Here is a 16,604-nt window from a genome sequence, read left to right as displayed (position 1 = left end):
AATAGTCTGACATCCAACATACATGTTCAAAACATGTGTCTTGTTGAAATTTATACCTAAGCATATTTTTGAGTGATGGTAAGTGGTACTGTGTTTTAACCAATGTGCACATGTTCATTGCTAGGGTGTAAGACACAGTGACTTGTTTTTGTTTTAAGATTTTATTTATTTATTTGAGAGAGAATGAAAGTGAGAACAATCACAGAGAGAGAGGGAGAAGCAGACTCTTCGCTAAGGGGAGAGCCTGATGCGGGGCTCGATCCCAGGATCCTGGGACCATGATGCCATCCGAAGGCAGATGCCCAACCGACTGAGCCGCCCAGGCGCCCGGGAAACATTGATATTTGAATGCTGTTCTTCTGTGACCATGGTGAGATCAGCTTTTTCATAGATCCCACGGGTTTTTCGGCATAGATCGTCGGGTTTTCTGCAAGGAAAGACAGCTGTACTTCTCTCTCAACCTGGTGCCTTCTCTTCTGCGTGCTTTCTTGGACAGAGTGGAGCTTCCTGTACGATGGTGAGCAGCACTAGTGATGGGCACGTCCTTGCCTTCTTCCGAACCTCAGGGAAAGCATTCAGTGTCGTACTAGAAAGTGCAATGCTGGCTCTAGGTATTTCATAGGTACCCTGTGTCAGGTTGAAGACATTCCCTTCTATTCACGGCTTGCAGAGTTTTTATAGGGATGTTAGATTCCTCAAACACTTCCCCCCGCCTCTGTCTGTTAATAGAATAAACGATGTTGGGTTGATTTTCAAACGTAAACAACACTCGTGTCATTGGAGTTAAGTCCTACCTGGTCAAGATGTTTTATCCTTTTTCAAAAATCTCCTTGGATTCCATTCGCAAAAACTCTAGTAAGAGTTTTCACATGTTTGTTCACATCAGATGGTGCCCTGCGGTCTAACATCCCTGTATTATCTTTGTGGTTTTGACATCAAGTCACGCTGGTTTCACAAAATGCATGTTTGTGTAACAGTTTCACGTTCAACACTTGCCCTCCTGACACGGCTCACACGGATGGTGAGCTGTGGGCCCCGGGTGCCGAAATTGACTTTAGGACCCACCATGGGTCTTCCCCTAGATAATGACCATGCGAGCCGCGCTGCCCTCCTGTCCTTGAAGGGCTAGTCCTGTCTTCAGAGTCCCTCTCGAGTTCTATCCTCTTGCATGTTTGGGACAGGGCCCTGCGGCTGGCTCACAGGAGCGGTGGCGGGAGACTTCCTCACGCCCTGCACACTAGGCCTGGCCTGACCCCTCATCAGGGCTCTGGGCTCCGCGGGGCTGCCTCCTGAGGGCCGGGCAGAGCCCCCGAGCTCCGCGTGTCTGGTGTCCCGCTCCCGTGGTACCGGGAGTGCACCCTGCAGCGAAGCCCGGTCCGTCGCAGCTCACTCTAAGCGCAGCGCACGACCGCGGCCTGCAGGAGCGCCGCCGGACGCGAAGCCGACACGCACCGCCGGGCTGGCTCTTCGTCTCCAGCGAGCAGAAACCGCAGCGGACACGCCTCCATCTGTTGAACGTCGGACCTTCACGGTGCTCTGTGCTTTCGCCCTCCGAGTCGGGGTCCGCGGACCGGCTGCGCCCACGCCGGATCGGGGCTCCAGGCCGCCCGCGCCCGAACCAGACTCGGCTCCGGGCATGATCCCGGCGATTCGGTGCGCGCCACGGCCCGGCCCGGAGTCCCCCCCGCACGCGCGCTGCGGCTCCGGCAGTTCGCGCCGGCGGGCTCCTCCGTCTGGGCGGCTCCGCCGTCCCGTCCCGGCCCGCCGCCCTCCGCAGAGCGTCGGGGCTGCAACACGAGGGAAGCGAGTTAAAACCGCGGCGGGCCCGACCTCGCCCCTGCTCCGAGAACCGACGCGGCGGAGGAGCGCCGCACGCTCGGGCACACGGCCGCGGTCCGGCCGGGGCACGGGTCACCGGGTGCACGCGGCAGACGACTCCCCTGGGAACCGCTACAGCGCACGCGCCCGCCGGCCCCGCCCCTGACCTGCGCGCGCAGCCTGCCGCCCCGGCGGGCACCCCCACCCCCGGCTGTCCACACGCACGCACGCACACGCACACGTCCCGCAGCAACACACAGACACACACAGACCCACACACACGCGCGCGCGCGCGCGCACACACCTGCGCGCGCAGCTCCTGTGCCGGCCGCCGTCGGTGGCGGGGCGGGGCACGGCGGGGCAGGGCACGGCTGGCCGGCGGCCGGGCGGTTGGCGGGGGCGGGCCCGGGGGCGGGGCCGCGGTGCAGGGGGTGGGGTTTCCGTTGCGGGGCGGGGCGGCGCAGGCGCGCTGCGGGCCCAGCGGTTTCCCGCCCCCCAACGTCGCCCGGCGAGGCCGCGCCGGCCCGGTGCCCGCCGGCCCCCCGCCGCGCGCGCGCCCCGCCGTTGGCTCCGGCATGTCGGGCCCCGGGCCGCGGGAGCCGCCGCAGGCGGGCGGGCCGGCGGGCCCCGAGGGCGCGGACGCGGCGCCGGGCGAGGCGGGGCTGAGCTTCACGACCACCGACCTGAGCCTGGTGGAGATGACGGAGGTGGAGTACACGCAGCTGCAGCACATCCTCTACTCGCACATGGAGGCGGCGGCGGCCGACGGCGAGCTCGACGCGCGCCTCAGCTCGGCCTTCCTGGCGGCCGCGGCGCCGGGCGCGGCGGCGGGCGGCTTCGCGGCGGCGGCGGCGGGGGGCGCGGCGGCGGCGGCGGCGGCGGCCGGGGCGGCGGCGGCGGCGGGGGGCGCGGCGCCCGTGTACCCGGTGCTCTGCCCGCCCGCGCTGGCCGACGGCGGCTTCGCGGGCGCGGCGCCCTGCCTGGGCCACGTCGACTTCCAGGAGCTGCGCATGATGCTGCTGAGCGAGGCGGGCGCCCCCGCCGCCGCCGCCGCGCCCCCCGCCCCCGCCGAGAAGACGCCGGGCGCCGACGGCCCCGGTGCGGGCGCGCCGCGGCCCAAGGCGCCGGACGGCGGCGGCAAGGAGAACGCGGAGGGCGCGCCCGAGGCGCGGGCCAAGTCGGCCGTGCGCGTCCGCCTGGAGGACCGCTTCAACAGCCTCCCCGCCGAGCCGCCGGCCGCCCCGCGCGGCGCCGAGGCCCCCGAGCCCGGCGTGGCGCTCAACAAGTGGGTGTCCCCCCGCCGCCCTCCCGGGAGGCCTGGCGGGGGCGGGGCGCGGGCCCGCGGGGTGCACACGGCAAGGCCCGTGGAGCGGCCGCCCGCCGGACTGGGCGGCTGGCGTCTGCCCGGCGGGCCCGGGTGTGGACAGGGTGACCCGGGAGCAGAGGCCGGCCGCCGCGCCGCAGCCTGGGTCTCCCCGCGAACGGGGCCGGGGTGGGTCTGGGTGTAGGTGGAGTCTCCGCGGGAGAGCGCCGGCAGCCTCCTCCTGCCACGTCTTCGCGGGCAGCAGACCCCTTGGGTCCGGGGCCCACCCGAAAGGTCGGCGCTCTGGGCAGGGGCCGGCCGCCCGTGCTGAGCGAGTGCGCAGTGCAGAGCCCGTCGCCGCGCGTGCGAGCGTGAGGTGTGCGCCCCGCGTCCGCACCTGCGGGCCGCGCCCCTAGCCGAGCGTGCAGGCGCTTCTGAGGACCAGACCTCTTGCACCAGGTCTTCCACCCAGATGTCAGGAGAGGCCTGTTCCCCCCCACCGCGACTCAGCTTAGGGGTGACTCCACACACGGGGCAGCCTTGGTGGCAGGAAGGTGTCCCGATGACAGAACGCAGCTCCAGTCTCCCCCCAGGATGTCAGGCCCTCACTCCGTCTCCCCTACTGAAGAGGAACAGCCACTGCGCGGCCGGGGCTCCTCAGCTTTCTGTCCCTCCCGACCCTGGGATTTTCCCCATTTTGTCCCTAGTCGCCAGATTTTGGAGAATGGCCAGAAAAAAGAGCGAGAGAGATTGGTCTCAGGTGACATCCAGCTCCTGGTCCTTCTTCCAGGAAGAACCTTGAGCCTGGCCACCGTTGCGCTGGTTGAGCCTGGCTCTGTAGAGGTTTCCACGAGGAGGGGCACTCATCCTGCCAGACACGGGCTGTCTAGACGGCCCACTGCTAGCCGGGAGAGCGTGCTGGGGGTCATGGCCTTCGGCCGCTTGCCTGCCACTTGTCTTCACGCGTCTCCGCGTCTCCTTTGTGTTGGCAGTTTGGTAACTCTCATCCGACATCCTTCCGAGTTCATGAACGTCCCTCTTCATCAGCAACAAAACAAATGCACGACGTTGGTAAAAAACAAAACCGCGACGGCCGCCACCGCTTTACAATTTACATGCCCTCTGTTCACGGCAAATGCTTGCCCTGCCTCGGGGGGCTCGAGCCTCTCACAGACGCAGGTAAGGGAGGGACTCACCAGGGCTGCTCTTTTGCACTAGGTGGATTTTATTTTCATTAGGCCTGAAGGATTTTTCTTTCATTGAGCTTAATAGTCTTTAAAATCAAGACCGTTCATGTGGTTTGGGAACGTCTTAAAGTCCTGGATGTACGCAGAGTTCCTCAAATTGCGCTACCTTCTTTGCCATGTCTTCGGTTGGACGGCATTAGATTTGCGTGCGTGCTGGTAAACTTGCTATCGCCTCATTTTTTCCAGGGTTCTGGGAACCCGTGTCCTGTACTCGAAGCTGCCAAGCATCAGGACATTGGATTGCCTAGAGCATTCTCTTTCTGTTACCAGCAGGAAATTGAATCCACTAAACAGACTTTGGGCAGTAGAAACAAAGCCTTGCCTGAGCAGGTTTGGATTAAAGTAGGAGGTAAGCCATAAAGCGGAGGGAGCCCTGTCCTGCTGGACTTCTTGGCCGAGGGTGGGGACGGCAAGAGGCCGAGTATAAACATGAATTCTTCTTTTCTTTTTTAAAGATTTATCCTAATATTTGAGAGAGAGAGGGGGAGGGACCAAGCGCACAAGCAGGGTGAGAGGCAAGGGGACAGAGAATCTCAGGCAGACCCCTGTTGAGCACAAAGCCCGCGGCAGGGCTCGATCTCACGACCTGAGCCGAAATCGGGAGTCGGCCGCCAAACCGACTGAGCCACCCCGTGCCCCTCACACGTCATATTTATGCTTTGGACGGAGTCGTTGAGTTTGAGGGCTGCTTTTTCTTACTGGTGATCTCCATAAACAGAAAAATGACAGACTTGCATAAATTCTGTTTCCTTCAAGTTGCTGAAAGCACTTAATAGTTGTGTTTTTGGTTTTTTGTCTTGTTTTCTATTTCACGAGTGGGGCAGGAGTCTGAAACCTGCTGAAAGTTTTAGGAGACGGTCTACAGATGGGCAAAGGTTTGAGTTGGGAGCCAGAGGCCATAAGCTGATTCAGAAAGTTTTAGAAAGAAAGAAACTGCCAAAGGCTGTTTGAACTTTGTTCACCTTGAGAGTGACCTCTCAGCCCCTTTCTCCCTGCAAACAAAGTATTTTTCGACTTATCCTGAGGAAAGGACACCTAGCTTTTCGAGAGCTGATGGGGGTGGGGGGTGCGGGGGTGGAGTGCTGCCTCCTCCAGGCATGGGTTGTTCTCCCTGTTCGGACTTTTTATACAGAAGTAGGTGCTTCCCTGTGCAGAGTGAAGGGTTGGTGGTGAAACCATGTACTAATTCCTTTGCTTCAGGAGCAAGATAGTCCCAACGCTGTGAATTCCCCGCCGTGTCTTCCTCGCAGGTCCCGATGTGAAAGCTGTATGGAGGGACCCTTTGGCCACAGAGACTTCGGTCTCATTTGGCGTTTCAGGAATGCCTGTCACCGCACACAGGGGTTAGGCGCCGCCTGGCCTCGATGCGATGGGGCTTGCCGTGTTCCCCCCGGCACACATAAGAGCTGTGATGTGATTCCTCCCCCCAGGGGCGGAGTCGCTGGTCAGCTGGGGGCACCTTGAGCCCTAGGGCACACAGGTCTTGTCCTCTTCTGAGCATGGGAGGTAGAGCACCTGCTGTCCCGTTAGAGTGATCGTATAAAAGAAAATCCTGGGGAGAGAGTTTGTTTTTTCCATTCTGAACATCAGAAAAGTCAAACAACCTCTTGGTTTCCCTATTCCCAGACAGCAGCTAACATCTGTTGATAAATGAGGGACTTCGGACAAGGTTCTGTTGATAACACACTGCTCGGGGTGTTTTAATTTAGTTACAGATTTATGTTCAGTTTTGTGCTTTGGAGCTTGGAGCTTTGCGTGAATGGCTTGTACTGGTTATCGTAGTGGGTACGGCTCTTCCCACTCAGTTCTGGGCGTTCCTCGTCCGCTCGTATGTCTGTTCAGGCTTGAAAAATGCCATGAAATACATTCAGCATTAATGGGGACAAGTTAAGTAAAATAAAAAATTAAATGCTACTCTTTCCTTCTTTTGCAAAGAAGAAGCGCTATGTAAGCAAGCCGTAAGTAAGAGGAACCGGAGTAGAGCGCGCCAGCTGGACACAGGTGTAGAACGAAGAGCCCTTGGAGAGATTCAGAACGTGGGCGAAGGCTCAACCTCCACACAGGGCTCTTGGCCGCCCGCAGAGTCCTCGCAGGCAAACCTCGGGGAGCAGACCCAGAGCGGGCCCCAGGGAGGAAGGTCGCAGCGTAGGGAGAGGCACAACCGCATGGAAAGAGATAGAAGGTAACGCGTGTGCTTGCTTGTCGACACGCAGGCTTGCTACAGTTACTGGCGACGATAGGCAGGTTACTCCTGAAACAGCAGTTCAGTTATTTCTCAATGTGTTCCCAGTGGAGAAAAGTTGCCGGGGAGATGCTGACTTGGTTCAGCTCGGCGGACCGGGGTCCCCAGGGTCACCCCAGGTTTGATGATTCGCTAGGAAGACTTCGAGCTGTGACCGATTACAGAGAAAGGACACAGCAAATTTAGCCAAGGTGCCTGGGGAGAAGTCTGGGAGCCAGACGCGAGCTCCTGGATGTCGCCTCCCAGACGCGCTCTGCTCCCTCGGCCCCTGGTCCTGAGGCCGGCGAGCTTCCCAGCAGGGAACGCTCGCGAGAGACTCGGTGCCCCAGGATTTTATTGGCAGAGCGGGTCACGGGGACGTTCCCTCCCTGGTGAGCCCCAGAAGGAGAGCCAGCGCTCAGCATGAACCGTATTGTTTGTACCAACATTTTAGGCATGGTTAGGCACCTCACTAGTGGTGCTGGCAACCCTCCCGAGATCGCAGTTCCCAGCAGCCGTCAGGTGCCGGCCTTGTGAGCGGGCCTCGGGAGACAGCTGGGCTGCACACCAGGGCACCCAGCTTTGCCTGTTTCTTTTAAGAATGTTGGGGAGGGAGGGGGTTAAAACTGTTATTTAGGTCATTTTATCTGCAGATTTTATTTAGATTTTATGTAGAACCAAAAGGTGGTTAATTTCTCTGTATTGCATTTGGGTTTTTACTCGATGTTTCCGTAACATAATTAACATAGTTAACATAGTCATTGACGGGTACTTCGTCCCAGTGTCCTTTCCGCACGCAGCATGGGGCAAGGCAGGTATGTAGCTCCAGCTCCAGCGCTGACCTGAGGCAGTTTATTTCTTTTTAAGGGACGTGTTACAGCTAGCTAGCCCGCCCGTGGCCACACACGCACGCGCACACAGACATGCGCACACGCTCTGTCTCTCAAACTGGAGGATGTCTGTGAGCTACGAAGGGCAGCTTTCCCACCCTGACATTTCATCAGCGTTTCCTGGGTACCTGCCGTGGGACGACCCTTCCCTGCAGGTTGGCAGCCTGCTGTCCCCTAGGGCACCACACTGCCAGTTCGCTCCCTCTCACCTCCATGCCTCGTCGGTGACGTCGATCTGTCCCCTGCACGGACTGGAGATAAGCGCCAGCTGTCGTGTTTGCCTGACGAGATCCCTGCATCAGCTCCCACGTGTGTGCGTGGGAAGGTGGGCAGCAAGGGTCGTGCTCCGTCTGCTGCCCTGTGTCAGCGTCTCTAGGACGTGGCGCGACGCCACGTGTCATCTGAGAGTTAACGTGGTCTAATCGTAAGGCCCAGTTTGTGATTTCAGTTCTCTCTGAAAAAAAATTACCTCTAAAAAGACTGGGTGTCGGGGTCTTAGCAGGCGGGTGGTCCATGGTCCTTTTGTGAGCCGGGGCCCCTTGGCGGTCAGAGCTGTGACGTAGCTGCGGGTGAGTCCCTTGGCACGGGTCGTGAGCCCTGAGTAAGGAGCAATCTCCCCAGGGAAAGCGCACACGCAGTTTTGCTTCCCATCTGGGGGATTTGGCTCTGTCCTTGGTCTGGAGACTTGAACCTGGCCCTTGCTCCGGGCCCACGAGCTAGGCAGTCCCAGCGGAGCGCGGCTGAGCGCCAGGGGCCAGGCCAGGAGCAGTGGCCTGGCGCCTGCTTCTCAGCGTGATTACTTTGGATTTTGCCTGTAGGCGCAGGATCCGCATTTGCTGTGACGAGTTGAATCTTTTAGTCCCGTTCTGCAACGCGGAGACGGACAAGGCGACCACTCTGCAGTGGACCACGGCGTTCCTGAAGTACATTCAGGAAAGACACGGAGACTCTCTCAAAAAGGTCAGTAATGAGGGCAGGTGCAGTCTCAGAATGTTATAAACCTACAAGTGATGTTTTTCATCCGTTTTTCCCTAAAATGCCCCTGACGGTCCTTTGTTTCCTGGAATCCAGTGTCAGATACTGAGTTCGCTTTGAACAAAAGCTCGTTAGAGTTGTAGCATGTCACTTACGGACTGATGGTCACAGCCTGGGTCGGTTCGCTGACCTGGGGCGTCTGAGTGACAGCCCCTGCTGCGGGCAGCAGACCCGGTGGGGCTCGCCGGGGTTTCGGACACACGTTACCCTATGACAGCTTCGTGAAGGGTTGAAGTGAGACGAGTTAGGCAGGAAGAGAGAGGCAGATAGTGTTCAACAGTCTGGAACCCTCATGCATTCAGAAGGCACAGAAGAGATTCTCTTCTATGGGCTGGGTGACCGAGGACAACGTGGGGGCCCTGGGGCCCGAGCACCTGGCCCCTGAGTGCAGCCAGAACCGCCTTGACCCTGTCTGTTCGGTCCCAGGGGCAATTCCAGTGAGCGAGCATGGCTCCTGGCAGGGCCGAACACATGGTGTGAGTGGGAGGGAGCGCAGCCGCCCCTTCCTCGGGGGTCAGATGGGAGAATGGGGTGCTCCCGGCATTGGCTTCCCTGCTCTGCCCTGGGGGGCACCTCGGCACCCGGTGCCAGCCTCAGCGTGCTGGTGGTCAGGCCGAGTGCTGCTGAGGCCCTCGGGGGGCAAGCCCCACGCACCCCGGCGCTGCTCCCTGTCCAGGCCATCGTGTGGCTGCTGTGGTCGCGGCATCTGGCAGGGACCGAGCTGAGGTTGGTGCGTCGATGCGAAGCCTTTTCCAAAGAGCCTCCTGCGTGTGGATCACACGGGGGGGGGTGGGGGGGCGCGGCATCGCCCGTGCAATCGCGTCTCAGAGCGGAGTTTGCGTCCCACTCCCTCCCAGTGGCTTATGGGTCACCATAAGCGGGGCTCTTGTTTGATGTTATGTGTTCGAGGGAGGCTGTGAATTTTAATAAAATGATGCCCTTGTGTGCACTTTTTGTGAAGCTTTTTTTCTCGATTCTAGCCAGTTAGCGCAGCGTGATGGTGTCCGTGGCAGGTATAGGACAGACGGGCACATCCGGCCGCCGCCGGAATTCAGCAGCACAGGAAGGTGTCCCCCTTCCTGCCCGTCCCGGGCCCCCGGCGCCGCCCGCGCCCGCTCTGCTGGCCCTCCGTGTGCTCTGGAGTGCGGAGTCTGTTTCTTTGTTTTTCTTAAGGGATGAGGTATTTAATTAGGTTCTTTGTAAGAATTTAGAACGCCGCTCTGTGAGGGCCAAGTCCGTCGTGAGAGCAAACACCGAGCAGCGGTGGCCCTGAACCGAGCAGCAGCTTCGCGCCGTGGCAGAGACCGGGGCCCGCGGTGTCGGCCGGCCTCGCACGTCCCCCGCCTCCAGCTTCTCCTCTCGGTGTCACCGCTCTCGCCCTCCCGCGTCTGGGTTCCGCAGATTCCCGCAGGAGGCGTCAGCGAGGCTCCAGGGATTTTCACGCTGCGGGTTTGAGCAGGGGTGGTGGCGGCGAATTTCTGATGCGATCGACTGCGGACCTCAGCCTAGGGACAGAGGCGCAGGCACAAGTGGCAAAGCCGGTGCGCGCGGCTGCAGGGAAACCGCCGTCTTGCCTCCGCGGCGCCCGGCGAGGCCAGCCTCGGTGGTCCTGGGGGATGCGGGCTCGCACCTGCTCCCGCGCTCGCGGGGAGGTCACCCCAGCCCCAGCTCAGCAGCGCGCAAGGCTCATTTCAGGAGGAAGACCTCGGCGCTTCGCGAAGCTTACCCACCAGCGCGCCGACCGTCCCCGTCCCCGCCAGCTGCATCTGCGCCAGCTGCACGAACCTTCCGTCTCTTTCCAGGCCTGGACTCAGCTGCCGAATGCCTCGTCCGCTCCGGCCCCTCCGGAATGCGCGGCGGAGCCAGGGCTGCCGCGGGGACGGGCTTTCGCTTCTGGCGCTTTAGCCTTCGGGTGACCTTCTCCGCCTCGCCGCCGGCACCCGCCTTCTGGCTTTTCCGCTCACCGTCTTGCAAGACAGGACAAGAGTCCGTTTCTTGTTTGACTTCTTTTTTCCCTTGGCTGCTGTGTTTTCTTTCTTATTCCACGTGTGAGTGAAGCCATACATACGACCTGCTCGACGGAGTCACTCGCACGATCCCCTCCGGTTCCGACCACGTCGATGCAAAAGCCGGTCTTCGTCCTCTGACGGAGGCGCCGTGGCCGCATCTTGCCCGTCCGTCCATGTGTCCGTGCAAGGGCGTCTCGGCCCCTCGCACAGCTCACCTGCGGCGGACATAGCTGCTCTGGGCACTCGGTGCAGTGTCCCTTCGCGTCCCTGCGTCCGCATCTTTGGGGGAAATACCCGCAGTGCGACTGCTGGGTCATAGGGCAGCTGTCTTGTCAACTTTCTGAGGAAGCTCCGTGCTGTTCTCCAGAGTGGCCGCGCCAGCCTGCGTCCCCGCCGACGGCGCGGGAGGGTCCCCCTTTCTCCGCATCCTCGCCAGCGACTGTCGTTTCCTGACTGGTCAGTTCTAGCTGTTCTGACTGGCGCGATGATGCTCGTGGTGCCGGGGGATTTGAGCAGTTTTTCATGTGTCTGTGGCCCACCCGGATGTCTTCTTTGAAGAAAAGCTTTTATATTTTTGAAGATGATTTTATATTTTTGAAGATGAAGGCGCCTGGGTGGGCTCAGTCGTTAAGCCTCTGCCTTCAGCTCAGGTCATGATCAAGGTCCTGGGATCGAGCCCCGCATAGGGCTCCCTGCTCAGCGGGGAGCCTGCTTCTCCCTCTCCAGCTCCCGCTGCTTGTGTTTCCTCTCTCGCTGTCTCTCTCTCTGTCAAATAAATAAAAACCAAAAATGAAAATGATTTAATGTTTGGCTTTGTGTACCTGTTAGCGGTGAGTTATTAATAGGATTCATCCGTATGCGATGAAGGCGCTCAGCACAGAACAGTTCTGTGAACCGTCTTTGTATAGACTCAGAGACCGAAGACGCTGAAACTCATTTCTTACATCTCGTGTATAAATATGGCTTGGGTGGGCATGGCAGGAGCAAAACCTCCCGCGGAGACCTGGGACCAGCGCTGTGGCCAGGCACTGCCGGGCGCTCCCCGTGGGCTGGTCCTGCCCTTCCCGAGCCGGGGCTCTGTGCCTTGTCTCTCAGCGGCCGCGGTGTCCCGGCTTCTGGTCTTGTTCCGCTCTGTCGGCTTTTGTGGGGCACACGGTAGTGCTTTTTTCTGTTGTAATTTGCTTGTACGTTGTTCTGACAGTTTACCGTCTTCGTGCTTTTGTAGTTTTAATCTTTCTGGCATCTTGAGTTTAAAAGCTTTTGGTCTGTTTTTCACATTTTTTTATTACGTTTTCATAAGCGAAGATGGTCTGTATAAAGAAACGCTTTTTTGAAAGTTTGCTGAGACTTTTGTTGTGACCTCTTCTGTGGTCAGTTTTTATAAGTTCTGTATTTATTTGGAAAAAACATGTATTGTCCGTTTGGTGAGCTCTGTGTTTGTTAGGTTGGGATCATTAATAGCGACTCAGACCCTTGCTCTCGGGACACCTGGGGGGCTCAGCCGGTGAAGCCTCTGCCTTGGGCTCAGGTCATGGTCTCAGGGTTCTGGGATCGAGTCCGCGTCGGGCTCTCTGCTCGGCGGGGAGGCTGCTTCCCCTCTGCCCCTGCCCTGCTTGTGTCCTTGCACACTCTCTCTCTTTCCCTCCCTGTCAAATAAGTAAATAAAAAGTTTTAAAAAAGAATCCTTTAAAAAACAAACAAACCAGACTCTTCCTGTCCTCTGTTGTCCGGCAGACCTGCTCCGAGAGGCCCGGCCTGGTTCCCTGCGCATGTGCTCAGGTGGGTCCGCGCTCGCAGGGGCCTGCATCACCCGTGGTCTTCCCAGCTTCCCGGCACGGCTCCTTGATGTGCAGTTGGAGCCACGCTCTCTTATCGCTTAAGAAATTTGCTTTCCAAGGCACCTGGGTGGCTCAGTCATTAAGCGTCTGCCTTCCCCGCAGGTCATGATCCACGGTCCTGGGATGGGGCCGCTTCTCCCTCTCTGCCTGCTCGTGCTTTGTCTCTCGCTGTGTGTCTCTGTCATAAATAAGTAACGTCTTTTTAAAAAAAAAAGAAATTTGCTTTTTTTAAGTTTGTTTTTACTTATGTCGTCTCCACACCCAACTTGGGGCTCAAACTCACGACCCCAAGGTCAAGAGTCACACGTTCTTCCTGCTGAGCCAGCCAGGTGCCCCCCCAAAGTCGCTCTTTCTATCAGGCGTTCTCATATTTACAAACCTCACGTGCCTGTCAGCTTTGGCTCGACGTCACCTCGGTGTTCTGACTCGTAAAACTCCCCTGAAACTCTGTCGTTTCACTGAAACAGATGCTGGTGGGGAGGGTAGGACGGCGGCTGCCGGTAAGGAGGTGCCGGGGCCCCGGGGAACCCAGACTGCACCGCGGCTCCCCACTGCTGGCAGAGGTGTGCACAGCCAGGTGGATGCCTGGCACTCACCTTGTCGTGTGCGCGACGTTCTCGAAGTCTCGAGTACTTTCTTTGTCAGAAGTGACGGTTTCCTTCTTTGTGACTTTTATGTAATTATTCTCAGAAGTAAATTCTACCTTCTCATATATGGACAAATATTTTATATTTTGGGCTTTTGAGTGTCAGGATATACATAGGAAATTGTCAAAATGTGGCTCATCTTAGACCCTCAGGCCCTTTAAAGTTCGGGAAGAAAATAGATCTGAGCAGGTATTAGCCCGAGTGCAGGCAGCAGGAAACGCACTGCGGCCACCGCTGGTGGGCCTGGTGTTACCAGTGCGGCGCGGTACTCCTGCATCCCTTAGTGGATGTGAATCCAGGAGGAACCCGCTACAGCCCAGCGACAAAGACAACACGATTCAAAACCAGCAAAGGATTTGAGTACCTTCTTCCAAAGAAGATAAACAAATGGCCCACAGGTCCGTGAGCAGATGCTCAACATCCCTGATCATCAGGGAAATGCAGATCCAAACCACGAGGCTCTGCCGCATGCCCCCAGTAGATGTGGCTGGCACGCACAGATGGACGGACAGACAGGCGGAATAGCAGGTCTGGGAGCGGAACACTGTGCAGCTGCTGTGGAAAATGGGGTGACAGTCCTCAGAAAGTCAGAATTGCCAGATGGGCCGTTGCATTTGTGGGTGGGGACCCGGGTGGACACTTGTATGGGAATGTTCACAGCAGCCTGGACGTGGAGGCCCCCAAGTGTCCATCAGCAGAGGAGTGGATAAGCACAGCGTGTGCACCGACAGCAGAATGTGGTTCGGCCACAAAAAGGCAGCGCTCCGGGCACCGGCCACAGCCCGGGCGCCCCCGAGGCTGCCGCTCACGGAAGGACAGCTTCTGCACCAACCTCTGTGTGGTCCCAATTCGTACGCAGAAAGTGGGACACGGGGTGGGTGCTGAGGGAGGGCGACAGTCCGTGTCTCATGGGGACAGTGTCCGTGGGGGGATGCTGAAAAGTCAGAAACTGTGCTGATCACATGGTATCATGAAGGTAGTGCCACTGGGTAAAACCGTTTAAAGTGGCTAAAATGGAAAACTTCATGTTCTGTATTTTTTTTTACCATAATAGAAAATCTATAAACGTAAATTTAATTTTTAAGAATGTTATGCTTCAGGGGACGCCTGGGTGGCTCAGTGGGTTAAGTCTCTGCCTTCGGCTGCCGTCACAATCTCAGGGTCCTGGAATCAAGCCCCGCATTGGGCTCTCTGCTCAGCGGGGAGCCTGCCTCCCCCTCTCTCTCTGCCTGCTGCTCTGCCTACTTGTGATCTCTGTCAAATAAACAAAATATTAAAAGAAAAAAAAAAAAGAATGTTATGCTTAAAAAAAAAAAATTACGGAAACATATCCATGCACAGACATGGGGAGAGCTGAGCACAGAGCTCCAGTGTTCCTCGGACACAAGGGCGCGTTGTCAGTATCCCCGTCCTGTGGCCCTCGATGGGTGGTTTAAAGCCTTCCACAGATCTCTCGGTTTCATTCTCAAGGGCATCTCTGAATGTAGACACGTGGTTAAAGAGCCACACCACATCCAGACGCCCCGATGGGCTTGCAGCTGTCTCTGTGCTGCTTACTCCCTTGAGTCAGGATCCAGATGCCGTCCAGCCGAACGTTGGTTGGTGGTGCTCGACATCTCTGAGTCCACGATGGCTTCCTCTTTCCCTCCCTGTCCTTTTTAAAAATATTTATTTATTTGACAGAGATCACAAGTAGGCAGAGCGGCAGGCAGAGAGGAAGGGAAGCAGGCTCCTTGCTGAGCAGAGAGCCCTGTGCGGGCCGGGGGTCCTGGGATCATGACCGGAGCTGAAGGCAGAGGCTTTAACCCACTGAACCACCCAGATGCCCCGCCCCTGTCCTTTTTTTGTTGAAGAGATGGAATCCTCCGTCCTGTAGTCTTTCCCACCTTGTACATTTTGTGTACCCCAATCTTTGTTTCCCAGAGGCTGATGAGATCAGGCCATGTGCTTGCTCTCGCCTTCTTCTGTGAGCTTGGGGCTGCCCAGTGTGCTCAGGAAACGGCCAATCTGACCCTGCTGTGAAGCCCGGGACTTGTCAAAGTTCCTAGAGGCAGAGAACGGGAGCAAGGGCCACAGTGGACAGGGCTCCGTGGGAGCCAGCTTTCAGCTTCCAGAGCCGACCCCTGATGCCAGGCCCTCCCCGGAGCACTCCCCCCGTGTGCGTGGGGTAGTGATGGGCCCGGTGTCTAGTGGGTGATGGAAGTTCTGCAGGGGGACAGTAGTGATGCTACGGGACAGCTGGCCCGGCAAACGCGCACACACACGTGAAAATGGTTCAGTAGCGTGCAGATTTTACTGTGTTAGAAAACATAAGTATAGGTGTTTGTTTTTAAATAAAGAAGCCTTTTTAATATGGACGGGCATCATGGGAATTATTGGAAAATTAATAGTAGACTCTTCGAGAAAAACGTTTGAATTCCTGTTTTCACCCTGCACCACCCCCTTACAAGAGGTGACATGAGTTTGTGGTGACACGTTTCTATCTTTTGAAGTAGTTTAGGTCATAATTTCAACCTTTGGTATATTTGTAATTTTTTATAATCTTATTTATTCATCTTAAGTAATCTCTACACCCAGCGTGGGGCTCGAACTCACGACCCGAGATCCGAGAGCTGCCCACCACCGCTGGCTGAGCCGGATGGGCGTCCCCAGCCTTGTGTGTTTTGAGATCGTTTCCGAGTCTGTAAATTCACAGCATTAATGGTTCTTTCTTAACTTCAGGAATTCGAGAGTGTGTTTTGCGGTAAGACTGGCCGAAGGCTCAAGCTGACCAGACCGGACTCCTTGGCGGCCCGTCCTGTGCAGGAGAGCCTACAGAGCAGCCCGGCCATGGACGTCAAGTGATGGGAAGGGACCGCCAGTTCCGGCAGCGGCGGCGGCTGCCCGGGGCCCCCAGCGTCCGTGCGGCCCCGGAGCCCCGGCGATCTGGCTCTGGGGGATGGGAGTCCAGCTGAGGGGCCTCCGCGGGGACGTCACAGCACGTTTTGTAGAGATGTTTGTCTAGAACGAAATCCTTAGCCTTTCGTGTCCTCTTACACCATTTGGGGATGAAGACATGTTGACAATTAGCAAGAAACTTTTCAATTATCCGCCTGATTCCATCATGTTTTCTTAACATGATAACTTCAAAAATTAACATCCTTTGTAATTTCCTTAGTCTTCCAAGGTGCACTGCTTTTTACGTATTTTATTTACATTTTAAATACGCCCACTTAGCAATTGGAACAAGTTAAATTGTTCTTAATTAGAAGTAGTTTGGAAATTTTACTCCTTTGTTTCTCCCTCCCCCTGTGCTGATTTCCGGTGACATGGGACGGGGTCCTGTGACGTGGTCTGTGCCCAGCCTTGTCGCTGGACATTTTCCAGAGACTCCCTTTGAAGCCACTTTTGCCCGTAAAGGAGATATTGTCACCGTGGATTCCTTCAATGCCCTCATTTTCATATTCAGAGTCATTACTTGGTGTGTAATAAACTAGTGTTTGGAATGGAGGTTTCCACACGAGTGGCTTTATTTATCACAACAGATAATAGTGGGTTTTCTCGCGGTACAGACTCACCTTCAGGAAACACTCAGACAGTTTGCACACAAAAGCAGC

General features: G+C 57.3%; 1 protein-coding gene across 7 annotated transcripts; it reads left to right on the top strand.

Annotated features, from left to right (window-relative positions):
* The first annotated feature begins 2,335 nt into the window (after positions 1 to 2,335).
* Positions 2,336 to 16,493, top strand: TCFL5 (transcription factor like 5). Of its 7 annotated transcripts, none has more exons than XM_047744132.1 (6): positions 2,336 to 3,103; positions 4,114 to 4,300; positions 4,555 to 4,717; positions 6,307 to 6,550; positions 8,298 to 8,439; positions 10,427 to 11,071. In XM_047744132.1, exons 1-6 carry the CDS (start codon positions 2,394 to 2,396, stop codon positions 10,568 to 10,570), a joined length of 1,590 nt encoding a protein of 529 aa, XP_047600088.1. In that variant the 5' UTR covers positions 2,336 to 2,393; the 3' UTR covers positions 10,571 to 11,071. The 7 variants fall into 7 exon arrangements, with proteins under 7 accessions (XP_047600088.1, XP_047600087.1, XP_047600091.1 ...); XM_047744131.1 differs by having other exon boundaries at positions 6,304 to 6,550; positions 10,427 to 11,070; XM_047744135.1 differs by lacking the exon at positions 10,427 to 11,071 and adding an exon at positions 15,730 to 16,493 and having other exon boundaries at positions 2,337 to 3,103.
* Positions 16,494 to 16,604: the final 111 nt, after the last annotated feature.

Source organism: Lutra lutra, chromosome 9 (assembly GCF_902655055.1).
Source record: "Lutra lutra chromosome 9, mLutLut1.2, whole genome shotgun sequence".
NCBI classification, from domain to species: domain Eukaryota; kingdom Metazoa; phylum Chordata; class Mammalia; order Carnivora; family Mustelidae; genus Lutra; species Lutra lutra.
The sequence above is the reverse complement of the archived record's forward strand: the minus strand, read 5'-3'. Positions and strand labels throughout refer to the sequence as shown.

Coding starts and splice junctions, on each gene's coding strand:
- TCFL5 (XM_047744131.1), top strand. CDS start 2,394: ATGTCGGGCCCCGGGCCGCGGGAGCCGCCGCAGGCGGGCGGGCCGGCG. Junction 6,551..8,297: donor CGCATGGAAAGAGATAGAAG/GTAACGCGTGTG, acceptor TTTTGCCTGTAG/GCGCAGGATCCGCATTTGCT. Junction 8,440..10,426: donor ACGGAGACTCTCTCAAAAAG/GTCAGTAATGAG, acceptor TTTAGCCTTCGG/GTGACCTTCTCCGCCTCGCC.